This window comes from Akebia trifoliata, chromosome 15 (assembly GCF_017979445.1).
Source record: "Akebia trifoliata isolate Shusen 1 chromosome 15, ASM1797944v1, whole genome shotgun sequence".
NCBI lineage: Eukaryota > Viridiplantae > Streptophyta > Magnoliopsida > Ranunculales > Lardizabalaceae > Akebia > Akebia trifoliata.
The window spans coordinates 6,852,341-6,878,224 of NC_141389.1; the positions used below are offsets into that span (position 1 = coordinate 6,852,341).

At 36.2% G+C, this 25,884-nt stretch overlaps 1 protein-coding gene and 1 long non-coding RNA gene across 7 annotated transcripts; one reads left to right on the forward strand and one right to left on the reverse strand.

Annotated features, from left to right (window-relative positions):
- The first annotated feature begins 277 nt into the window (after positions 1 to 277).
- LOC147384137 (uncharacterized) lies at positions 278 to 11,790 on the forward strand. The gene is made up of 10 exons (XM_086426343.1): positions 278 to 648; positions 3,885 to 4,628; positions 5,250 to 5,381; positions 5,951 to 6,038; positions 6,135 to 6,227; positions 7,426 to 7,507; positions 8,266 to 8,327; positions 9,020 to 9,164; positions 10,138 to 10,401; positions 10,850 to 11,790. The coding sequence occupies exons 1-10, from the start codon at positions 605 to 607 to the stop codon at positions 11,689 to 11,691; spliced, it is 2,496 nt and encodes an 831-aa protein (XP_086282469.1). The 5' UTR covers positions 278 to 604; the 3' UTR covers positions 11,692 to 11,790.
- Positions 11,791 to 16,484: 4,694 nt separating this feature from the next.
- On the reverse strand, positions 16,485 to 19,609 carry LOC147384138 (uncharacterized). Of its 6 annotated transcripts, XR_015172401.1 has the most exons (6): positions 19,214 to 19,607; positions 18,700 to 18,944; positions 18,482 to 18,580; positions 18,100 to 18,159; positions 17,970 to 18,014; positions 16,485 to 17,892 (listed from the first exon to the last, which is right to left on the reverse strand). It is a non-coding gene; the product is annotated as an uncharacterized LOC147384138 (long non-coding RNA). The 6 variants fall into 6 exon arrangements; XR_015172402.1 differs by having other exon boundaries at positions 16,485 to 16,844; positions 18,100 to 18,580; positions 19,214 to 19,609; XR_015172399.1 differs by having other exon boundaries at positions 18,100 to 18,580; positions 19,214 to 19,609.
- Between the last annotated feature and the right edge of the window lie 6,275 nt (positions 19,610 to 25,884).

Here is a 25,884-nt window from a genome sequence, read left to right on the forward strand (position 1 = left end):
CGCATTACGGGAGTGTTGTAGGAAGTCAATATTGAATAGCACTTCACCCAATTGTGGCAGGGTACTCAAATATTCATTGAAATATTTTGACTCGCATCTTAAATAAATGTGTCGAGAAGAATACACACGGTCTTGGTACGTGGCTGACATGGCAAGGGCACAGAACCACAGATCGTTTTCATCGGGAACCACATCAGCCACGTACCCAACTGCCTACCGAGACCGCGTGCATTAATTCATCACAACTGTCAGACAAATTGGACAATTTCTCATTTTAAGTCTCCACCTACCTGAAGGACATTTTGGATTTGTGGTGTGGGATGAAATAGAAGAAAGTAGGAGCACTGAACGGTCTATATTTCTTTGGGAAATCAGCATGATTGTCACCCAAATTTTCGGTATAATTTTGCTCCACAAATGCATCAGGAAGATAAGATTCTTTAATGGTAAGCACTGGAAACGACATGATGACAGAAACCAAATTAGGAATGATTAATATTTAATTTCTGCATCAGGTTCAGCTATATTACACAGCAACTGAATAATTTGTTCACTATAACGGTTTGGTGGTCGATTGGTGTTTCTCAAGACTCAAGTTAGATTCATGACGTGCGTAATAGAAATGACGAGCCCATCTAATTTCATTAGGTAAGCCATTTCACTTAATATATATATGGGTCCCTTTCAGCAACAAACATTTTGGCAAACATTTTGGCAAAACATTTTTCAAAACATGGGTTAGAGGTTTTGGAATGGGCTGATTTTTGATGAGCATGATCTCTATGGTGAGGAGATCATCCTCATCAAAAATCAGCCCATTCCAAAACTTCTAACCCCATGTTTACAAGTTGGGAAATCGTGGACCGTCCATTTTTTGTAAGCCATTTTTGATGGGTAAGAGGTTTTGGAATGGGCTGATTTTTGGTGATGATGATCTCCTCACCGTAGAGATCATCCTCACCAAAAATCAGCCCATTCCAAAACCTCTAACCCATATTTTGAAAAATGTTTTGCCAAAATGTTTGTTGCTGAACATTTCCCTACATATATATATATACTCTTTCCAAGTTTTTCCATTTTGAACCATGGTTTTAAAACTCATTTTGATGTCTCGTCTTGTCTCTGAGCTAGATCGAGTCGTCTTGGATGAGCTTTCTGATACGTTTGAGACGTCTTGTTCAACAATGAGAAAAATGAACGTGGGTTTAAATCTTGTCTAATACATTAACTTGTCCATCCATCTCGTTGCTTGGCGATACCGAGACGGCTCAGGCGACATGTCTCAGTCTTGGATGAGTTGTGAAAACATGTTTTGAACTAAACGATGTGGGGTTATTTAGACCATAGTTTTAAAATTAGTCAAGTTCGCATCTCAAAATCTATTTGTAAGACCCTTGATTATTATCCGACAAATCTATCAAAAACCTTTGATTTTCCTACCAAACATCCACCATCTCCAAATCAATTAACCCTTGATTTTTTATTTTTTATTTTATATTATTTTCTTGCGTTGAGAGATTAATATAAAACTACCGAAATCCCTATTCATGGATTTCTAGCCTAAATCTTTTGATATATTTTTTTAAATTCTAATTTTATTTTTGAGAGATTAATATAAAATGACCTAAATGGCTGAATCCCTCTACATTGATCTCTAGTAAGAATCTCCTGATGTTTCTCCCCAAAAAATGTCGTTATCTTATTCTATTTTTAATTTCTTTTTGTGTGTTGAGAGATTAATATAAAACTACCAAAATCCCTCTCCATGGATTTCTAATCTAAATCACCTGATATGCTTTTTTTAATCTTATTTTTGAGAGGTTACTATAAAATGATCTAAATGGCTAAATCCCTCTTCATCAATATCTAGCCAAAATCTCCTGACGTTTATCCCAAAAATCATTGCCATCTTCTTTTATTTTGAATTTATTTTTTGTGCGTTGAGAGATTAATATAAAACTACCTAAATCTCTCTTCATGGATTTTTAGCATAAATCTATGTATATATATATATATATATGGGAAATGTTCAGCACCCTAAGCTTTACCCTACACTTTAACAAACGTGTTTGGTGAGGATGATCTCTATGGTGAGGAGATCATCCTCACCAAAAATCAGCTAATTCCGAAATTTTTAGCCCCATGTTTACAAGTTGAAAAATCGTGGACCGTCCATTTTTTGTAAACCATTTTTTATGGGGTTAGAAGTTTTGGAATGGGCTGATTTTTGGTGAGGATGATCTCCTCACTATAGAGATCATCCTCACCAAAAATCAGCCCACTCCAAAACTTCTAACCCATATAAGACAAAATACGTTTGTTAAAGTGTAGGGTAAAGCTTAGGGTGTTGAACGGGACTTATATATATATATATATATATATGTGTGTGTGTATGTATGTATCTATATAATTTTTAATTTTATTTTTGAGAGGTAAATATAAAATGACTTAAATGGCTAACTCCCTCTTCTTCGATCTCTAGCAAAAATCTCTTGATGTTTCTCCCCAAAAATCGTTGTCATCTTTTTTAATTTTAAAGTTATCTTTGTGCATTGAGAAATTAATATGAAACTACCTAAATCCCTCTTCCTAGATTTCTAGCCTAACTCTCCTGGTATGTTTTCTTTCTTTTTTTAATTTTATTTTGAGAGGTTAAAATAAAATGACTTAAATGGCTAAATCCCTCTTCATCAATCTCTAGACAAAATATCTTGATGTTTCTCCCAAAAAATCATGGTCATCTTCTTCTATTTTGAATTTACTTTTGTGCGTTGAGAGATTAATATAAAACTACCTAAATCACTCTTTATCGATTTCTAGCTATATATATGGGGGCGGTTCAAGGGACATATGTAAAAACAATGGTTTTTCAAAATATGGGTTAGAGGTCTTGGATTGAGCTGATTTTTTGTGAGGATGGTCACTATGATGAGAAGATCATTCTCACAAAAAATCAGCTCAATCTGAAATTTCTAAATCCATCAAAAGTGACTTACAAATCATTGACAACAATTGGCAAAAAATCGACTGATTTTTTGTGAGGATGATCTCTATTATGATGGGAAGATCATCCGAAAAAAAAATCAATCCAATCTAAAACTTCTAACCCATATTTTGAAAATTATTAATTTTACATTGTTTTTACATATGTTTTTTCATATGTCCCTTGATCCTGACCCTATATATATATATATGGGTCAGGTTCAAGGGCCATATGAGAAAACATATGTAAAAACTTTCGTTTTTAATAAAATTTTAAAATATGGGTTAGAAATTTTGGATTGAGCTGATTTTTTGTGAGGATGATCTCTATGATAGTAAGATCATCCAAAAAAAAATCAGCCCAATCTGAAACTTCTAACCCCATTAAAAGTGATTTAGAATGTGGACCGTCGATTTTTTACCAATTTTTATCACTAATTTGTAAATCACTTTTGATGGATTTAGAAGTTTCTGATTGAGCTGATTTTTTGTGAGGATGATCTTTTCATCATAGTGACCATCCTTGCAAAAAATCAGCTCAATCCAAAACCTCTAACTCTTATTTTGAAAAACGAAAGTTTTTTCATATGTTTTCTCATATGGCCCTTGAACCGCACCCTATATATATATATATATATATATATATATATATATATATATATATATATATTTTTTTTTTTTTAATGGGGAAGTGCAATTATGTATCCCAAGGCGTAAATATCTACGGTTCCCGGACTTGTCTTGTCAGGGAGTCGATTGAGTATGCCACCTGGAGAGTCATATTATCATGACTTGTTTTAAAATTGCAAAAGAAGAAGGAACGAAACTCGATCTTTTTAGATTTTAGTTTTTAGTTTTTAGTACTGCAACCTCATCTGTCATTTTTTGTGTTTTGTTGGCAGTGAGATAACAGATGTACCTAGTCTCCCAGGAGGTAACGCTGAATGGGTGGTTAATATAATGAATGAAAAACAAACACAAGGGGAACACACGACAGATGAAAAAAAGCCAAAAATTCGAAGGGTAGAAGAAAGGCTGCGAGAGATCGAATCATACAAGAAATGCTTTACTCCTGAGATGGTGTCGATTGGTCCTTATTACCATAATGAACCCAAGTACAATAAAGAAATTAAGACTCAGTACACTCGAAGTTTTGTCCAACATTGTGTTCAGAATAATACGAAAATAGAAGACTTTTATAAAGAGGTTGCACGTGTGACTGCAGAAGCCAAAAAGTGCTATGCCAAAGACACCATTATTACTAACATTCATTCAGATGAAGAATTCACTCAGATGATGATCTTAGATGGTTGCTTTGTTATGCAATTCATCCACAACTTCATAAGTGGTGAACTATATGAGTCGATAACACGTGGCTATAATACAATTTCCATACTGAGAGATTTGTTCTTGCTTGAGAACCAACTCCCATATGTGGTTCTCGAGGCATTGATGAAGTTGAGATACCCTCGTAGTGATGAAGGTGTAAACAAGATCGATGAATTTGTCCATCGGTACATTAATCCCTATGTCGATTATCATAGCGAGGTTTCCATTATTAGAAAAGATCCTCCCCATCATCTCCTTGACCTTCTTCGGACCAAATTACTCACGAGTTCCCCTTCACAAGTTCTTTTTTTTTTTTTTTTTTGTCGATTAATGGGGGGTTAGGCAGACCCCCAACCAGAAAAAACAAGATTACAACCTTTCATAGGCATGCCCAGAAGCATCCTTACATATAATCTCTATCAACATCTGAGGGAGGTCCCTATGCTCAAGAATAACGCTACCTGAAGAATGAAGGAGTGAAGCAAGAAAATCGACAGCTTTGTTGCATTCTCTGTAGCAGAAGGTGAATCCAATTTTTTGGAAGTGGTTCCCTTTCGTCTTAATGGCTTTAACTAGCCTTTTTTCTCTCCAAGGGATTGTTCTCTCCCCCTTAATGCATTCAATAGCCTCTTTAGAGTCGGTTCTGATCTCTAGCACTTTGATGTTTTCCTTTTCCGCCATTGTCATCCCCTTTAGGATTGCTTGAAGCTCATGGTGTAAGACTGTCTCTCCTCGATTTTGCTCCGCTAAAGCTAACACCATCTTGCCATCGCTGTCTCTAATAATAGCCCCTTCTCCTCCCCTGTCACCTTTTAGAGATCCATCGGTGTTAAGCACAAACCAGTGCTCCGGAGGCTTGGTCCATATGCATTTCAGAGGCACTCTAACCATATACTGAAGGCTTAGGTTCCATGAGTCCATGAATGCTCTATTAGCAGGGTTGTCTTCCACAGAGGCTTCGATGCTTTGAAGTCTCATTTGAACATCTCTGACTATCATAGTCTCTACAAGCTCAGAGGGGTTGTAGCTGTTTTGGAAGATTCTCCTACATCGCTCAGCCCACGCATGGTGTATGAAGGCATTGAATGCCAATTTTTTAGTGACCGCATGAAAAGTTTTACCTTTGAAATTGTTGCATGCCTACTCGACCTCTTCTCTCCAATTTCTATTTGATTGGGGTATGTTAGATCTTCTTAGCATTCTTTGCCACAAGTCGTGGGAGAAATTACATCCCAAAAATAAGTGATCCTCTGATTCAGGATGGTTTCTACAGAAGCAGCAGCACGAGTTCTGAATGACCCCTCCAGCCTTGAGCATATCTTGAGTTTTCAGACCCTTGCTTAGGCAAAGCCATGCAGTGGCGCTATGCCGATTGATGTTGTTAGGGAACTATACCAAGGTGTGCCATCTAACTTGAGGTATGGTCTCTTTAAGAGCTTTGTAAGCAGATTTCATAGAATAAGTACCTTTAGGATCAACTGTCCAGATGACTCTGTCTGACTCCGAGCAGTCGAGACTCATAACTTTGATCTGATCCCATATCCCTCCTAACGAGGTAGCTAGGTGGGCTGGAAGGTGCCACTCGCCTCCTCTAACCAAAATGCTGACCCTGGCTTCACTGTGAAGTCTGGTGTCATAGGAGTTCCTTGTTGTATTACTCCCTCAGTAGTCCAAGGGTCATGCCATATAAAGGTGTTGCTGCCATCGCCGATTCTATAAGTGATCATGTCTTTAGAGGCCTCTCTCATCTGTAGCAACTTTCTCCACATCCATGATGCATAACTCGGGATACTCATAGTCTAGAAGTGGTTTTCTTTTATCAGATTCTGATGGATCCATTCTACCCATATGCTTTTCCTGTTCGAAGCAATATCCCAGACTTGTCTAACAATACCCGCTTTGTTTTGAAGACCGAGGTCATGAAATCCCAACCCCCCTTCTTCTCTTCCCCTAGCCATTCTCTTCCAGCTCACACAATGCATTTTGTTTCCCATGTTCGGCCCTGCCCATAGAAAGTTAGCACATATTCTTTCAATTTCTTTCAGCACCTTCTTGGGGAGCATTAGAATACTAGTCCAATAGATATGCATACTGCATATCACTGATTTGATGAGCTCCATCCTTCCTGCAAAAGAGAGAAAATGGGCTTTCCAAGACTTGATCTTACTAGTTATCTTGCTAACAATAGGCTCGCAATCAGCAACCTTGAGTCTTGTTGAAATGAGGGGCAGACCAAGATACTTGACAGGAAGAGTATCTTCAGCGATTTGAATGGTATTGGAAATTCTCTCTCTCACTTGGCTGCCAATCCCAGCACAATAAAGCTTACTTTTATTCAAGTTCATCTTTAGCCCTGTAATGTTGTTGAACCATTCCAAAGCTTCTTTAATAGCAGTTGCAGATCTGATATTCCCTTTGAAGAATAACATCAGGTCATCAGCGAAAATCAAGTGGCTAACTTTGGGATCTCTGCAATTGTCCATCAGCTCCAACTTCCCTTTATTCGTCATATCTTGCAGTTTGGCTGAAAGCAGCTCCATAACGAGCACAAACAAGTAGGGGGATAAAGGGTCCCCTTGACGAATCCCTCTCTTGCCTGGGAAGTATCCTTTCAAGCTTCCGTTAATAGCTATCGAGTACATAGGAGATGAGATGCACCCCCATATCCAAGCTATAAAATTCTCTGGGAATTTCATCAACTCCAAGCAGTGGATGATTGCCTCCCAAGCAACTGAATCATAAGCCTTCTTCAAATCTACCTTTGCAACGCATCTGGGGGGGTTTTTCATTCTATGAAAGTTTCTAACCAATTCGTGGGAGAGCATTAAGTTGTCTCTGATTGACCTTCCTTGGATGAAAGCTGATTGGGTTGGGCTCACTATCTCATTTAGAGTGTTTTTGAGTCTGTTGGCTAGGATCTTGGAAATGCACTTGTATATCACATTGCAACATGCTATGGGTCTGTACTCTTCTAGAGACGTAGGCCTATCCATTTTAGGGACAAGGGTTACTGTTGTAGCATTTACTTCCCTAACCAGCTTCCCCCTCTGAAAAAAATACTTTATAGCAGCCACCATGTCGCTTTTGACTATGTCCCAAGACTTCTGGAAGAAGGTAGCAGAGTATCCGTCAGGGCCAGGGGCTTTGTCTCCATCCATGGAGAACATAGCTAATCTGATTTCCTCTTCGGTCACAGGTTTGATAAGCTCATTTGCCGAGGCTTCATCAATTTGCTTCAGCTGCAACTCATGGTTGTCTATGGAACTATCTGATCTGGTTCCAAACAGATTTTTATAATACCCAATAATCTCTTTCTCTATGTCTTCATTTCCCTCCACTTGATCTCCATTTCTGTCTTTAATTGAAGATATTCTGTTTCTCGCTCTTCTAGCTACCAAAGACTTATGGAAGAAAGCCGTGTTAGAGTCGCCAAGCTTAAGCCAATTCACTCTTGATTGTTGTCTAGTTGCTGCTTCTTCTCTTCTAGCTATCTCATTGTAACTCTTAGCTATTCTTCTCTCTTGTTCAGCGAGCTCTTGGTTCAAAGGCTGCTCTTGAACTTCCTTTTGGACCCTCTCTAGCTGCTCATAGGCTTTCATAGAAGCCTTCTTGTCTTCCCCAAAATGGTGAGAACTCCATGACTTCAAAGTGGATTTTAGCCTTTTGAGTTTGAGAACAACTCTGTACATTGGGTTGCCTCTCACAACTTCTTCCCAACTTCTACCCACTATATCAAGGAAGTTTCTGTCCTCAGCCCAGAAATTGAAAAACTTGAAGGGTCTCAGCCTCGACTTTTCCTTATTTCCAAGAGACACTGACATGGGACTATGATCTGAAATCCCTGACGGGTGGAACTCAGCTTCAGAACTCTCAAAAGCTTCCAGCCAATTGATGTTGGTCATAACTCTATCGAGTTTAGAAAGGATCCTTCTGCTGTCTTGTTTATTACACCAGGTAAAATAGCATCCCTTAGCTTTAAGGTCCATGAGGCCTGTCTTCTGGAAGCACTCATTCAGGTCTTGCACATCAGCCCTCATCACTCTCCTCCCCCCTATCTTCTCCCCACCTGTGGTAATTGAATTGAAATCTCCCATAACTAACCAAGGGCTGTCAATGTGGTCTGCTATGCATTCTAACTCTCTCCAAACCCTTTTCCTTTCTTGCTTTTCATTATGCCCATATATCACTGTTAGAAAGAACTGGTGCCCCTCTATGTGCTTCCCTTGTAAGGTGATCATTTGGTCGGATTTGAAAACCAAGTTCATATTCACTTTATTGTTCCACCCCACCCAAATTCTACCCTTCAAGGCAGTGTTGTAATTATCTTCCATCTCCCAGTCTGGCCACACTTTTCTCGAGACAGCATCTCTATTAATCTCTCTTACTCTAGTTTCCACAATCCCCATAACATCTATATGGTTCTTCTTAATGAACGTCCTCATCTCTTGCTGCTTTAGAGGATCATTAAGTCCTCGAATATTCCACGTGGCGCACTTCATTGGGTAACCTCTGTGTCCTTCCCCTCTTCCTCTTGCCCCTCTGTATTCTTGCCTTGTTCATTCATAACTTTTATTGCCTCCTTAATCTGCAGTAAGGATGGCAGTTTGTGATTTTGCTTCATGGCTACTTCATCCACTTGGAGTTTGTTAAAGTCCTTATTGCCCCATTTCTGAATTTCAATACTTGTGTTATCTTCCTTTTCTTGAAGCACAAGAAATCTATTCGGCGGTGTAGTCTGCAAGGGATCGTGGTTGATGTTCCTGCTGTTTTTGTCCCCCCTCAATTCAGCATCAACTTTTTCTCTTCCTTTGCTTTTATTATACCCCTCTATCTCCGGTGTTTTCTTCATATTGGTACTCCCTTCCATCTCAGCTTTTTTGCTTGATTCCCCAATCACCTTTGCTCTATACCCTACTTGATTTGGTTCCTCCCACTCCATGCCTTGCTGGTAGGATTTACTTCCTTCTGTTATCACACCACCCTTCCCCCTCTGATTTCCCTCTTTTCTTGATGTTGGACTTGACTGATCAGTTCTGATGTTTTGATTGTGTCTTTTGGTGACTGTTGTCCACTCTTTCTCTACTCTTAAATCTGTTACAGTCCTTGTCGGCATCTCCTGTTCTGAATTCAGCCCTTGCACGTCTCTCTTAGTAGCTATAGCAGATGAGGGGCAATGTCCTTCCACATGCCCGAATGTGCAGCATGTTGGACACCTAGGGGGCATCCAATCGTACTCTATGGATACTTCAGCATGCGCATCATCCTCTACTTCCACATAAATCTTGTTTGGGGTCTCCTTGTTAGCGTAGATTTCCACACAGACCCTAGCATAAGATAATCTCAATTGTCCTTCCGTAGCACTATCCATAAATAGAGGCTTCCCTATAGAGCTGGTTATGAATCCTAAAGTATCAGGATACCAAAACTGGTTTGGGAGATCATGGAGTTTGATCCATACAGGGATGGATGCAGATTCCAGCTTTTCTAGTTCAATTGTGTTTGTCCATTCCTTCAATATCATCAGCCTTCCTGCCACAAACCAGGGACCTTGAAGCAGGGCTTTGGTTCTGTCCTCTTCAGCTCCAAACTTAAAAAAATACATTTTGTTGTCCTTTGAAAAAATTTCAACATTCCCTCTTGGTTTCCAGAGTTTGTTGACTGCATTCTTGACTACAGCATATGAGAATTTATGCCCCAGGAAGTGACCCACCAGGCTCCCTTTCCATTCGTCTTCTCCTTTTCGTAGCATTTCTTTTGGGCAAGAGATAAGTCTTTGGTTACTCTCCAGAACCTTAGGATGAAAGGTTAGTTTGCCTTGACCTCTAGCTGAGGCTTTTGCATTTGTCCCCACCAATCCTGCCCAAGACAGGGGTGTTGTCCTACCCTCATCCCTTGGAGCATTGCCCTTAAGAGAGGGGCTCTCTGCTGGAAACAATCCTGGCACAGCCTGTATACTCTGGATCTGCTCTTCATTTGTTGGACTCACACTGATCACATTGCCTAGTTCTGTTCCATTACCTTGGTATATTGTTAGTTGGGTTTCTGGCACCTCTTCGACATCTTCTAATGAGGTGGTTTCAGTGCCCCGAAGTTAGTTTTCTATGGGTGCCCACCCCTCTGATCTCTCAAGCATTTCATCAAGCACTCGTTCCTCACCCAACGGTTTCACCAGTTTCCTTCTTTCAAGGATTTCCATTGGACTGCCTAGAGAGTGGCCAATCCCCCCTCTTCCTTTCCCTCCAGCATAACTCTTACTTCTACCAGCCCCTTTGTTGCTCCCTCCTCTTGGGCGAAGGTTGATTCCTTCCATGTCGATTCTGGTTCAATGTTTCTCCGTTCCACGTTTCACAATCAAATAGCAGATTTCTGTTTTCTGTTCTGTTTTACCGCCCATAGAGACATTTCAATTTTCAGTTACTGGTTCTTCCATTTCATAACTTTGTGATATAAACAAATAAGGCAGTTAAGCTCTTAAATCAACGAGAAACTGTCACAATTAATGGCCAGCAATTGAATGACTAAAATCTTGATTAATGAGATGTGGTGGGTCAGGATGTAGGGTCCATCAAGGCTAATGAAGCTCACATCCACAGTACGTACACACACGTCATCCTTGTTAAATTCTCCCCTTCACAAGTTCCTCATAGCCTCATAAGTAATTGTTATGGCCAATTGGTGCACTGCGCTAGGACTGTCATTCGTCCCAATCAGGCCGATCCCACCAGTTCTGAAAATTCGGCTTCAAACCTTACAGAAGCGGCCCAGCCCAGGTCTGACAATTCGGCTTCACAGCGTACAGTAGCGGCCCAGCCCAGCTCTGACAATTTACCTTCATACCCTCCAGTAAGGGAGCTTAAAGCTGTGGGAATTAAGTTTGATAAAAGTCGTACAACTAGTTTAAGTGACATTGAATTTAGAACTTACGCGGTCATTTATAAAAAGTTGACACTTCCTCAAATGATCATAGATGATCTAACCAAATGCAAGTTTCTTAACTTGATTGCCTATGAGATGTGTCCAGATGCCAACATTGGTCATAAAATCACTGGCTACATATGTTTATTGGATTCTTTGATTGATCATGCTGACGATGTGAAGGAGTTGCGGTCTAAGGAAATAATCATCAATTGCCTTGGTAGTAATGAAGAAGTGGCCAATCTCTTCAATGAATTGGGAATGGGATTGCTTTATGAGCCTCAAACCTACGAAGAAGTTATAAGAGGCATTCATTTATATTACAAAAACAAAACGAGGGTATTAATCGGTGAATTTTTACACACTCATTTCAATCGCCCCTGGACTGCTATTGGTTTCTTTGCTGGAATTTGTATTATCAGCTTAGCTGCTACTCAAACCTACTTCACAATCCATTGTAAGTAATTTTTTTTTTTTTTTTTACTTTATTTATGAAGTTATTATATTGTCCTATTTGTATCATTTAGGAGTATAAATAATCTTATCGAACTCTGTATATGCCATTCCTTTAGAGGAGATTGTCTTTGTTACTTCTTTTCTACTGGAGATATCTTTTTTTCTTACAATGTAATGATAAGCTGAATATGATTGTTAAAGACAATCAGATTCATAGCTCCCAGGGCCGGTTCAAGCATAAGGCCATTTAGGCAATCACCTAAGCTCCACAATTGGAAAAGGGCCCCCCAAATTTGTTTTTGGGGTTCACTAAGTAAATTTTTTTTTTTTTTTTCGTTTTTTAAAGTTAGGTTTTGATGGGGTTAGAAGTTTTGGAATGGGATGATTTTTTGCAAGGATGCTCCCCTCACCATAGAGATCATCCTCACAAAAAATCAGTCTATTCCAAATCTTTTTAATCATATAAGACAAAAACATTGTAGCTCTATTCCGATTTCTAGCCTATATATATGGGTAGCGTTCAAGGGCAAACTTTTTAGCAAACTTTTTGGCAAAACATTTTTCAAAACATAGGTTAGAGGTTTTGGAATGGGCTGATTTTTTGTGAGGATGATCTCTACGGTGAGGAGATCATCCTCACCAAAAATCAGCCCATTCCAAAACTTCTAACCCATGTTTACAAGCTGAAATATTGTGGACCGTCCAATTTTTGTAAACTGTTTTTGATGGGGTTAGAAGTTTTGGAATGGGCTGATTTTTGGTGAGGATGATCTCCTCACCGTAGAGATCATCCTCACCAAAAATCAGCCCATTCCAAAACCTCTAACTCATGTTTTGAAAAATGTTTTGCCAAAAAGTTTGCCAAAAAGTTGGCCATTGAACGCCCCCCTATATATATATAGGGTTGGGTTTCGTAGACACATAAAGCTACTCATAAAGCTACAATGTTTTCGTCTCATATGGTTAAAAAGATTCGGAATAGGCTGGTTTTTTGTGAGGATGATCTCTATGGTGAGGGGAGCATCCTTGCAAAAAATCATCTCATTCCAAAACTTCTAACCCCATCAAAATTGATTTACAAAAAATGGACGGTCTAAAATTTTTCAACTTGTAAACGTGGGGCTAGATATTTCATAATAGGCTGATTTTTGGCAAGGATGATCTCCTCACCTTAGAGATCATCCTCACAAAAAATCAGCCCATTCCAAACATTTTTGCCCATATAAGACAAAACAGTTGTAGTTTTATGAGTAGCTTTATGTGTATACGGATCCTAATCCTATATATATGGGTCCCGTTCGGCACCCTAAGCTTTATCTTACACTTTAACAAACGTGTTTTGTCCTACATGGGTTAGAAGTTTTGGAATGGGCTGATTTTTGGTGAGGATGATCTTTATGGTGAGGAGATCATCCTGACCAAAAATCAGCCCATTCCAAAACTTCTAACCCCATAAAAAATGATTTATAAAAAATGGACGGTCCACAATTTTTCAACTTGTAAACATGGGGCTAAAAATTTTGGAATGGGCTGATTTTTGGTGATGATGATCTTCTAATCATAAAGATCATCCTCACCAAAAATCAGCCCATTCTAAAACTTCTAACCCATGTAGGAGAAAACACGTTTGTTAAAGTGTAGGGTAAAGCTTAGGGTGTTGACCATTTCCCTATATATATAGGGAAATGTTCAACACCCTACACTTTTACCCTACGTTTTACCAAACATGTTTTGTCGTACATGAGTTAGAAGTTTTGGAATGGGCTGATTTTTGGTGAGGATGATCTTCTAATCGTAGAGATTATCCTCACCAAAAATCAGCCCATTTCGAAATTTCTAGCCCCATGTTTACAAGTTGAAAAATCAGTCGCAGTTTATGGTCACTCTAGAAATTTAAAAGAGTCGGCTCTTTTTTCAGACGGTCTTTGTATGCTTCCATCACAGAACCATAGATCTTTTGCTTTGGGATACACAAGAAAAAGATTTATGGTTCTATAACTGCCAGGACGAGTGGCAGATTATCATTAGTCAATTTAAAAAGGGGAAAAACTGCTGCAACTTTAAAAAATAGGATTAGCCACTTAGTAAGATTTCAAATCTTTATAAGGGATGTCAGTCCCACATGATTTATTATAATGGAAATACAACACCATAGCCCTCTAGATTTCATGAAAAAACTCATATTCAAAAAGAAAAAAGAATTAAATAATAATAATAATAATAATAATAGTAATAATCTTTTTTGAACTTGATCCAAGGTGTTTAACATGAATGGTCACTAAGCTTTGAAACTTAAAATTCAAATTCAAGTTCAACCATGAAAAATAATCTTTCTAAAACAAAACAAAATCAAAGTTCATAGAAGTTTTGTTCTCTACATCCTTGTGGCATCGAATCATGTTTTTGAATGTCACATGGAGATGCGGACAGAAAACTTTACCTACTAACTTAGAAAAGATGAACAAGATCTGATGCAACAGGGATGGAGACGTGACAAAATACTATGAACTTTGAAAAAAAAAATTAAATTATTTTTCATCGTTGAATTTTAATTTTAAATCAGGGAGTTCAGTGGTCATCCATCTTCAACACCTTGGATCAAGACCAAATTTTTTTATTTTTTATTTTTTAATTTGAGTTGTCCATGAAATCTATTCCTATTTCAATCTTTCATCCAACATTAGTATCCTGAAATGTATTATTGGAAAGGAATTTTGAAGAAAAATAGAATATGATGATTTAACTTTTAAATTTGAAGAATGATAGTGAACCTTATAGATCTGTCCACTGTCTGTTTGATTCATGATGTATTGGAGCTTTCCACTAAAGAAAATCACTCTCTCCTCCATTTCTTTCTTTTAAAAAACAAATTGATTTTATGGAATTTTAAAGGTTTTGTTCATAAAATTTACTTAGTGGTGAACATCGACACTGGAATATATTATACTTCGAGGCTCAACATTACCTATCGTCGAACCTCGACGAATAAGAATATCAGAAGGTTCTGTACGTGAAAAATGCTCTACAGCATCGAACCTCAACGATAGGTAACATTGATTCTCTACAGTATAATACATTCCAAAGTTGAAGTTTGACACTAGTTAAATTTTATGAACAAAAGCTTAAAAATTTTGCAAAATCAAATTTTTTTGCTATCATTTTCGGTTTGTAAAACTATTGAGGAGAAATATATTATAAGAATATATAAATGATTTTAAAAAATTGAAAGAAATAGAAGAAAAAGTGATAACGTTTGGTGGAAAGCTCTAATAGATCAAGGATATCTAACACAAGAGTGGGTAGATCTACAAGGTTCACTATTGTTCCTCGAATTGAGAGCCTAGTAGGTCAGCCCAATGACCTTTTAGTAGAGAAAATAAATTTCTCTCTATTTCAATGGAATGAGAGGTTAGGGAGGGAGGAAATTATAATTTAGAAGAATATTTTTCATGGTTTTATTTAAAAGAATTGTAGGTGGGGGCATTTATGTACAAAAAAAAAAAAATGAGTTCCTATTTTGAGTATTAAAAAAAAGTGTGGCCATTTTTTGCCGTTGCCATAAACTTATGAAATTTTTATGCTAAAAGTCCTTGAATTAAGTAACCTTATAGTTAGAAAAAGTAATAATTATAGATACTTAAATATATTTTGATTAAAAAATAGATTAAATCTTGAGTTCCAATACGAGATAAGATGACTCGAATGAGTCAAATTGGTTTCTTTGTTTTCATAGATGAGACAAAGCATCAGATACACGGCTGAGTAGATTCTTCTAGGGGTATACATCGTCTAGAGAATCCCCATAATCATCTTACCATTTCGATGTACACTTGAAGCTATGACTCAAATGAAGTTCAGGTTCGAGGCTTTCCGCTAAATCAATGCCTGAGATGGGAGGATATTCTCTAGGGATGCTCAAAGAACAAATAACTAGGAGAAAAACCTTGTGCATGAGGTGAGTAGTCAATGGGTATCTATTTATCTGGAATTGGAAACCCTGATTTTGGATCCCTTTTTGTTGGACTTGGAACTGAATTGATTCTAAATTAAAACCGATAAAAATAAATAATTCAATCATTTACGAAGAAATTTTTTTCTATGATTTTGTTTTAGGCTTATAACTTGGGTGGTTTAACCCGAACTCAACCTGGGCTCAACCCGATTGACGGGTGAGCCTAGATTGGATTATATGAAAAATGAGTTGAGCCTAGGCTAGGAAATCTCAACCTGAATTGAATTCGGGTTGAGGCTCCGGGCAACTCTAGTCAACCCGAACTCGATGCTATAAATTTACATATAAATATTTTTATTTATTTATCAAAAAATTATTAATTTTCTCTTCTTAAATATATTTGTAAAACTAAGAGAAAAAATTATGACATAAAAATTTGTGGATCTGGAGGTTTTGTGCAAATTTATTTTTTATATTGTATTTCTTTTTTAAGATATAAAACAAAATTTATGTATTGATGAAATTGAAATAGACTTTCTCAATGAGCCCAACTTGTCCAACCCGCCCAAAATTATCTAAGTTGAGCTAACTGTGCTCAACCTGATTTTAGAAGCTCAATTTAGGGTTGAGCTTGGGTAAATGAGCACTAACCCAATGGTCGGATTGAGTTGAACTCGGGTTGAGGGTTCTACAACTTGTATTGAACCTGGCTTGACCCTCCAACCTGCCCAGGTTGCAGTCATATTTTGTTCCAACCCCATAAGTTTGAGAATTGAAACCAGAACTAAAAATAACCAAAACCAATAAAATTGACCAATTTTGATTCCAATTCTTTTAGGAATCCAACTAAAACCAACCCGTTGACATCCCTAGCTTGACATTAAAATAAGTTCACAAGGAAAATGACTTACCAAGCTTCAGATCCAGATCCACACCCGTTTGTGTTTGAGTCTGGGCTGCCTACATTTAAATTCTCCATTGCTCTGTTTGTTTTTACTGTGGGAAGGCGCTGAATGTGCCAAAAATGTTGGTCGGGCGTAGCAAGCGTGTTTGGCTTGCCAAGTTGAAAGCTGACAGTCAATCAAATGCCATATTTTGTTGCTGAATCAATCAATCAATAAAAGTTGAACGAATCCCTCTGCTACACAACACCTCTCTCTCTCTATCACTCTCACCATGTGTAAGAATAGAAGGTGACACTGGATCTCATCTAAATCCATTCAATAGATCTTCAAAAACATGAATTTCGAGAAACTTATAAAGAAGTAGAAGAAGAAGAAAGAGAGATAATTGGTTTGTTTGTCTATAGTATGTAAGCTTTTGAATGCAGTATAGCTGTAAAGCAATTTTCCTTTTGTTTGGTGGATGTACCAAAGGTTGATCGGATCCTCATACGTCTCAAGTGCACTAAATTGATCCTATGCCAAGCTTCAACGGTACTTAGTTTCTTTTAAGCTAAATCACACCTATCAGTCATGTTTCATCCCATATGATCTCCATGATCACTACAAGGCTAAGAATCCAATTATTTTTCTTAGTCTATAGAAAAAATAAACTAGAAATATATTTCCAAGCATTCAAGGGAATTATTTTCTTGAGGACTGTCCAAAAAAAGTATATTTGCTTCTCACGTCATTGCAAGTCGAAGTTGTGTGTTGGCAAATCCTTGAAGCTTACATACTTGCAATTTGCTTCTCACATGATTATAAGTTGAAGTTGTGCGATGCCAATTCCTCGAAGCTTATATGCTCACAATTGGTCATGCAAATTCAGCACCAGAAAAAAAATAATAATAATCAAGCCTTAAAAACAAAAGAAGTACATCTCAACTTTCACCATATTCACCATAAATTAATCTTCACAATCTCTAATAATCATTAGGACTTTGTATTTCTAAACTAAGCAAATTCTCATAATCCATAACATGATACTTGTTACAGTTTAATTAAATTTCCTACATTAATAGCAGTAATACATAACATACTCTTATAGGAGATGATGCTGTGTATATAAGTTAATTTTTTTTTCTTCCGTATCTTAATTTAAAAAATAATAATAAAATAATTGTAAATTTTTTGCGTCACAAAATTAAATCAAATACAAGAAATTATTTTCCTACGCTGTCAAACGATTCGTGAAGAACGATGAAGACAAACTTTAGAGGACCCAAATCTTGTTGGAAACGAAGAGGAAGAGGAGCAAGTGCACACAATTGAATGGATCAAACTACATTTGCTCAAAGGCAGATCACGGTCATTCTGAAACTCAACCACAACTCTTAAAAGAGAGAGATAGAGAGAGAGAGAGAGAGAGAGAGGTGCACACATGAAGTTACCTTTTATTACAACCACAACTCAGAAAGCTTTCTGAACTTCTTCATCTACAAGTAAAATGTAAAACTTAGAGATTGTTACTGGTAACTACAATACCACACAACATTAAATCCCTAATACAAAGTGCAGTACCTTGGCACTTCGTTGCTCCTTTGATTTGTCAAGAGGAACGACAATACCATCTTCAAGTGACTGAAACTCCGAAGAATCCGGCACCGTTGTACCAGATTATAATTCATTTCAGAAGTGAAGAGGAAAGAAAAGGGTACAAGTACAAATCTTAAAAAACTAAAACAATTTAGAGGTTTAGACATGAGACTTTAATAACTCTTCAGCATTAGTCTTACATGGATTTCAATCCTTCTACATGCATTCAATCAGCCAACAATTCATTGAAAGCATGATAAGTCCAAAATTCCCCCTGGTTTTTTACTTGAAATTCTGATTCTCAGAACTGTAAATATCTTACTTCTCATTTAACAATCCCGAATTTGCATATTCAGGTGCCACATACCTGAGATACACATAAGAGACTTCAAAAACAGCGTAGGCCTGTCCCCTATAGCTTCCACTTCAACTCCAAAATCCTTTTCAATAGAAAACCTAAGAAGATCTGTATAAAATGAAACACGAATACTCAACTCCTCCACAAGTGCAGAAGAACCATAAAAATAAACTACAAAATTTACATAAAAAAGAACTAAGAAAAAAGAGACAAAAAAAGACGCATACCTCACCACCATTAAAGCCACACTCATAGCATGGTTTCAGACTAATTGCACATTGAAGGTAAGATGTCCAGTGAGAAAATCCCTCTTAATCATCTCAACATCACCTTGGTAAAACTGTTTAAATAAAAAATTGTACCTCAAGCGTATTTCTTAAGAATGGCTCTTCATTGAAATAATCTCTGCAGACAAAGACAAATGGTAACTTGTATGCTAGAGCTTTACTGACTATGCCATACCCAATTTTTCCTGAAATGAATTTCATGGTAAAGTATCAAAACACTTTAAAAAAATTTCTACTCTTAACAACAATCTCATTACAGTACCTAACATGCAGTCGGATGTTGCTATCAAAACATGAAATAAAAAAAAATTAAAACATAAAAACTAATTTTCATACAAAAAATTGTATGGAGTAACAGAGACTGATATAACAATTTCAAGGTATACTGGAATTCAGAACATGAAATAAAATAAAAAATAAAAAAATAAAAACTAATTAAGGGTTGATTTCTTACCATTGAAACAATGAAGAAGCCGAAATTTCAAAACAATAACTCTAGATTTTAGATGTTCAAATCGATCTTAATCGCAGATTTGACTTTGTTGAAGAGGAAGACGCTGTCAAATGATTCGTGAAGAACGATGAAGACAAATTTTAGAGGACCAAAATCTTGTTGGAAACGAAGAGGAAGAGGAGCAGATCGAATTTGTCATCGTCGTTGTTCGTTAGTAGAGATAAGAGAGGAGGAATGAGGAAGAAGACGTAGTTGAGAGGTTTATCTATTTTTGTAAATGATGAGTTATTATTTGAGAAGAGGAAAAAGATGAAGTTGAGAAGAGGAACGAGGAAGAAGACGATCTCTGCAATCTGTCGATTTATTTTTGTCGAAGAGGGAGGTGATTCTAATTTCCAAAACTTCATTTGTTTGCACCGATTGTAAACACAAGTTAGATCTGGACCGCAGATCTTTGCTAAATCGAACAACCTCTACAGTTTGTAGAGATGTAAGTGGGTTTGTTTGTCTTTGGAAAGCATCCCCACATATATATATATGGGAAATGTTCAGCAACAAACATTTTGACAAACATTTTGGCAAAACATTTTAAAAACATGGGTTAGAGGTTTTGAAATGGGCTGATTTTTGGTGAGGATGATCTCTACGATGAGGAGATCGTCATCACCAAAAATCAGCCAATTCCAAAACTTCTAACCCCATCAAAATGGTTTACAAAAAATGGACGGTCCACGATTTTTCAACTTGTAAACATGGGGCTAGAAGTTTTGGAATGGGCTGATTTTTGGTGAGGATGATCTCCTCACCGTAGAGATCATCCTCACCAAAAATCAGCTCATTCCAAGATCTCTAACCCATGTTTTGAAAAATGTTTTGCCAAAATGTTTGTCAAAATGTTTGTTGCTGAAAGGGACCCTATATATATATATATATATATATATATGGGTCGGGTTCCTGCAACACACATTGCGACACACATATAGGCAACGTGTTTGTCTTATATGGGCAAAAATGTTTGAAATGGACTGATTTTTTGTGAGGATGATCTCTGTGATGAGGGGATCATCCTGGCAAAAAATCATCCCATTTCAAAACTTGTAACCCCATTAAAATTGATTTACAAAAATTGGACGGTCTATAATTTTTCAATAAAAATTGGACGGTCTAGAAGTTTCGTAATGAGCTGATTTTTGGCAAGGATGATCTCCTCACCACAGAGATCATCCTCACAAAAATCAGCACATTCCAAATATTTTTGCCCATATAAGACAAAACACGTTGTCTATATGTGTGTTGCAATGGTTGTTGTTTGAACCTGACCCATATATATATATATATATACGGTAGCGTTCTTTTGACAAAATCATAGCCAACATTTTAGACAAAGTTTTGTCTTATATGACTAAAAAGTTTTGAAATGGAATGATTTTTTGTGAGGATGATCTCTATAGTTAGTAGATCATCCTCACAAAAAATCAGTCAATTCTGAAACTTCTAACCCCATGAAAAGTGATTAAAAATTGACGGTTCACGATTCTTCATCTTATAAACTAGGGTTAGAAATTTCAGAATTTACTGATTTTTTTATGACAATGATTTTCTCATCATAGGGATCATCCTCACAAAAAATCAACCCATTTCAAAATTTTTAACCCATATAAGACAAAATGCTTTGTCTAGAATGTTGGCTAGGATTATATATATATATATATATATATATATATGGACAGCGTTATTACGACCCCTATTACGACTCACATTGCGATACACCGTTTTGTCTTATATGGGCAAAAATGTTTGGAATAGGCTGATTTTTTGTGAGGATGATCTCTGTGATGAGGGGATCATCCTGGCAAAAAATCATCCCATTCCAAAACTTCTAACCCCATCAAAATTGATTTACAAAAATTGGACGGTTTATAATTTTTCAACAAAAATTGGACGGTCTAGAAGTTTCATAATGAGCTGATTTTTGGCAAAGATGATCTCCTCACCATAGAGATCATCCTCACAAAAAATCAGCCCATTCCAAACATTTTTGCCCATATAAGACAAAACGGTGTGTCGCAATGTGAGTCGTAATAGGGGTATACGGAATGTGACCCTATATATATATATATTAATTTTTAATTTGACCTTTTAGAGGTAAATATAAAATGACCTAAAGGGCTAAATCTCCCTTCATCGATATCTAGCTAAAATCTCCTGATGTTTCTCCCAAAAAGTCATGGTCATCTTCTATTTTAATTTGTTTTTGTGCGTTGGGAGGTGAATACAAAACTACCAAAATCCCTATTCATGGATTGCTAACCTAAATATCTTGATATAATTTAATTTTTTAATTTTTAATTTTTTTTTAGAGAATAATTTAAAATGACCTAAATGGCTAAATGCCTCTTCATCGATCTCTAGTCGAAATCTCATGATATTTCTCCAAAAAAATCGTCACCATCTTATTCTTTTTTAATTTTTAATTTTTAATATTATTTTTTGTGCATTAAGAGATTAATATAGAATTATACCTATTTCCCTCTTCATGGATTTATAGCCTAAATCTCCTGATATATATATATTTTAATTTTATTTTAATTTTTAATTTTATTTTTGAGATGTTAATATAAAATTACGCAAATTGCTAAATCCTTCTTCATCTTTCTCTAGCTAAAATCTCCTAATGTTTTTCCCCATAAATTGTCGTCCTCTTCTTCTATTTTAAATTTACATTTGTACATTGACAGATTAATATAAGAATAATTTACCAAAACGGTAGAGTTTTCGAAATTAATTCCGAAAACGGTACACTGTAGCAATTAATTCCGAAAATGGTAAATTTACCGTTTTCGGAATTAATATTTTTTACCAAAACGGTAAAAACAGTAAAATATTTTTTTTCATACCGAAAATACCCTTTTTTGGTTTTACATATATATTTACAATTTTAACCTTAAAAAAATGAAAATCCAACTAAAAAGATTCACTCTCTTTCGGTAATCCAACAATCATATGTATTTATAATTTTTTTTTACCGAAATCAATTTTATTTTTGTAATTTCAGTCAAAAAATAAAAAAGGGCATTTTTGGTATAAAAAAATACATTTTACTGTTTTTACCGTTTTGGTAAAAAAAATTAATTCCAAAAACGGTAAATTTACCGTTTTCGGAATTAATTGCTACAGTGTACCGTTTTGGTAAATAAAAGAAAAGTTGTGCATGTTTTGGTAAATCTGCCTTAATATAAAACAACTTAAATCCCTCATCATGAATTTCTTGCCAAAATCTTGTGATTTATACATATATTTTTTAATTTTTAATTTTTAATTTTAGTTTTGAGAGGTTAATATAAGTTGACATGTCATTTTTAATTTCATGCCTGACATCTCCAGTTGTGTATCCCAAGAGAAAGAATCTATGGTTTTTTGCACGTGACATGTCGGTGAGTTTTGAGTCTGGCTGTCTGGTTGAGTTGAAAAATCACTAGTCTTTTTTTTTTGCTAACCGAGTGTCCGGACCAGCTTGCATGCACCACAACTAATCTCGGGGAGAACTATCAGAGCAACTCATCACCATGGTCCCCCAGTTAAATCATGAGAAAAACCCAAGAGAGGAATCGAACTTGTGACATGCGCCTAACCCACATTTCACGTGCTCACCTTTACCACTTAGGCAACCCATGGGTGGGTAAAAACCTCCATCTCTCTCACGTCTCTATCTTTGTTTCCCCCTCTTAACCTTTCTTTCATATATAACAGTCAAAAAACAGTTAAGAGGGGAAAACGAAGATAGAGACGGGAGAGAGATGGAGGTTTTTCCTCTTTTTTTTTCTCTTCTTCCCCTCCTCTTGATTGGCCAAACTCTTCTTGCTTTTAGACCCTTTAATGAAAGGATAAACATAAAGTTTCCCTTTTTATTTGATCCACCTCTTTTCCTTAGAATAGGTATGGGTTTCTAAAACTCATATTTTTATTTTCTATCTTTTTTTTTTTTTAAAGAATCACGTGAGTGTAGGGGAGGGTGATCCTATGCTTCTTGTGACCCGCATGGTAATTTGATGACTTAGGCCTAATTTGTCTTTATTGGTGGTTTTTGATCTCATTGGCCGAACGACAATTTTGATTGAAAATTAAAATTTAATCCGTTGATTGGTCTAGAATCCTTAATATGGTTTGCGAATTGGTTTAATTAATTGATCAGCAATTGATTAGCTTGGTGTGTCAATTTTTAGAATTGATTGATCAATTTTAATACTATTGGCACTCTTATTTTGATTTAACATTCCATTTTCACATCGACGTGTACTAAGTAAAAATTAAAGGTATAATTGATGAAGGTCCGATATCCAATTTTATTGTCTCATCATGGTCGATAGGACTCGTTCCATTAAAAATTATCATTTTATGTGATCGATTAGTATCATTTCACATGGTGGAAATCGTCATTTTATGTGAAATTTTTTTTGTTCTCGTAAATGTGGGGTGTCTGAGTTTTCTTGATATGTATGAATATTGTTGAAAGTTTATTTTAGTCACATTTCCTAGGAATCGAGATTTCTAAGTAAAAGTCGATGTCAAGGGATATTTTAATAATTTTTTCAATTCTTTGTAAACTTTTCTATTTTCATCGATTTTAGTCTCATTACATTCTGAGAGTAATAACAATACTTTTGAGACATTTTAGAGGAGTGGAACTCATGAGGGATATTTTCATCATTTTGTCAATTTTTACAAACTTCGGAGCGAGTCTTATTTGTGTCCCGATGCGGTTATTTATAAGTCTCGAGTTCCCTTTTTTTTAGTGTGGGGAGGTCTCTATGTTGTCAAAATTCTTGACGAACCTAAGCGTACTTACTTGAAATATCGGGTGTAGAGTGTGGTGATCCTGATTATGCGTAATTCCTTCATCGAGTGTACTAAGAAGGAAGAAGATGAAATAACGAAGATTGAGAAATAATTAAAGAAAATCGAGAAAATAGCTCTTAAAGGTTTTCGAATTTTCATATATTTTGTGCTTATCATTAGGAATTCACAGCAACTGGGTGATGGATTATCAAATAAGACAGATGTAAAAATGGGGTGTATACACTTCTCGCTTTTGCATATTACATGATAAGCTCAATTTCACTAAAGGACAACTGTACTTGAGGGGGAATATTGAATGTTATCCTAGATGACTAGATTGTTGTGTGAATCTATAACAAGATAACCCTGCAAATCCCTTGAGGTTATCCATTATCCACAACAAAAATAACCATGTAAATCTCTCTATATAAGTGAGTGTATCTTTGGTTATATACACCTCTATAGACCTATTTTGCCTTCTAAAAAAAAAAAAAAAATTAACTTCGAATAAATGTCATAGATTGCAGCAATTTTGATCTATAATGAAGTGGGAAGATCTGCCTCAATAAATCTTATTTCTTGTATAGAGTGGAACTTCAATTGATTTTTTAATTTTGATAGATAAGGAACCTTACTATACATATCAAGTTTGTTACCCAAAAAACATTGAAGTGGGACACACATTCTATTAAAAGATTAAATACCTATAAATACTCATATTTTTCAAATCAAATAAATATTATATATTCTCTCTCAACATCAATTAACTCTTCTAACATCATTATTGTGCCCACACGGGGAATCCTATAACATAACCTTCTAGATTTCACGATATATATATATATAATATATATATATATATATATATCTATATGGGTCCCTATTCGTGGCCAACAGTTTGGCAAACATTTTGGCACACTTTTTCAAAACATGGGTTAGAGGTCTTGGAATGGGCTGATTTTTGGTGAGGATGATCTCTACGGTGAGGAGATCATCCTCACCAAAAATCAGCTCATTCCAAAACTTCTAGCCCCATTTTACAAGTTGAAAAATCGTGAACCGTCCATTTTGTAAACCATTTTTGATGAGGTTAGAAGTTTTGGAATGAGCTGATTTTTGGTGATGATGATCTCCTCACCATAGGATCATCCTCACCAAAAATCAGCCCATTCCAAGACCTCTAACCCATGTTTTGAAAAATGTGTTTGCCAAAATGTTTGCCAAACTGTTGGCCATTGAACGCTACTCTATATATATATATAGGGTCAGGTTCAAAGGACAACCATTTCTACACACATATAGACAACGTGTTTTGTCTTATATGGGCAAAAATGTTTGGAATGGACTGATTTTTTGTGAGGATGATCTCTGTGATGAGGAGATCATCCTTGCCAAAAATCAGCTCATTATGAAACTTCTAGACCGTCCAATTTTTGTAAATCAATTTTGATGGGGTTACAAGTTTTGGAATTCGATGATTTTTTGCCAGGATGATCCCCTCATCACAGAGATCATCCTCACAAAAAATCAGTCCATTCCAAATATTTTTGCCCATATAAGACAAAACACGTTGTCTATATGTGTGTAGAAATGGTTGTCCTTTGAACCTGACCCATATATATATATCGTGAAATGTTCAGCAACAAACGTTTTGGCAAAACATGGGTTAGAGGTTGTGGAATGAGCTGATTTTTGGTGAGGATGATCTCTACGGTGAGGAGATCATCATCACCAAAAATCAGCCCATTCCAAAACTTCTAACCCCATCAAAAGTGGTTACAAAAAATGGACGGTTCATGATTTTTCAACTTGTAAACTGGGGTTAGAAGTTTTGG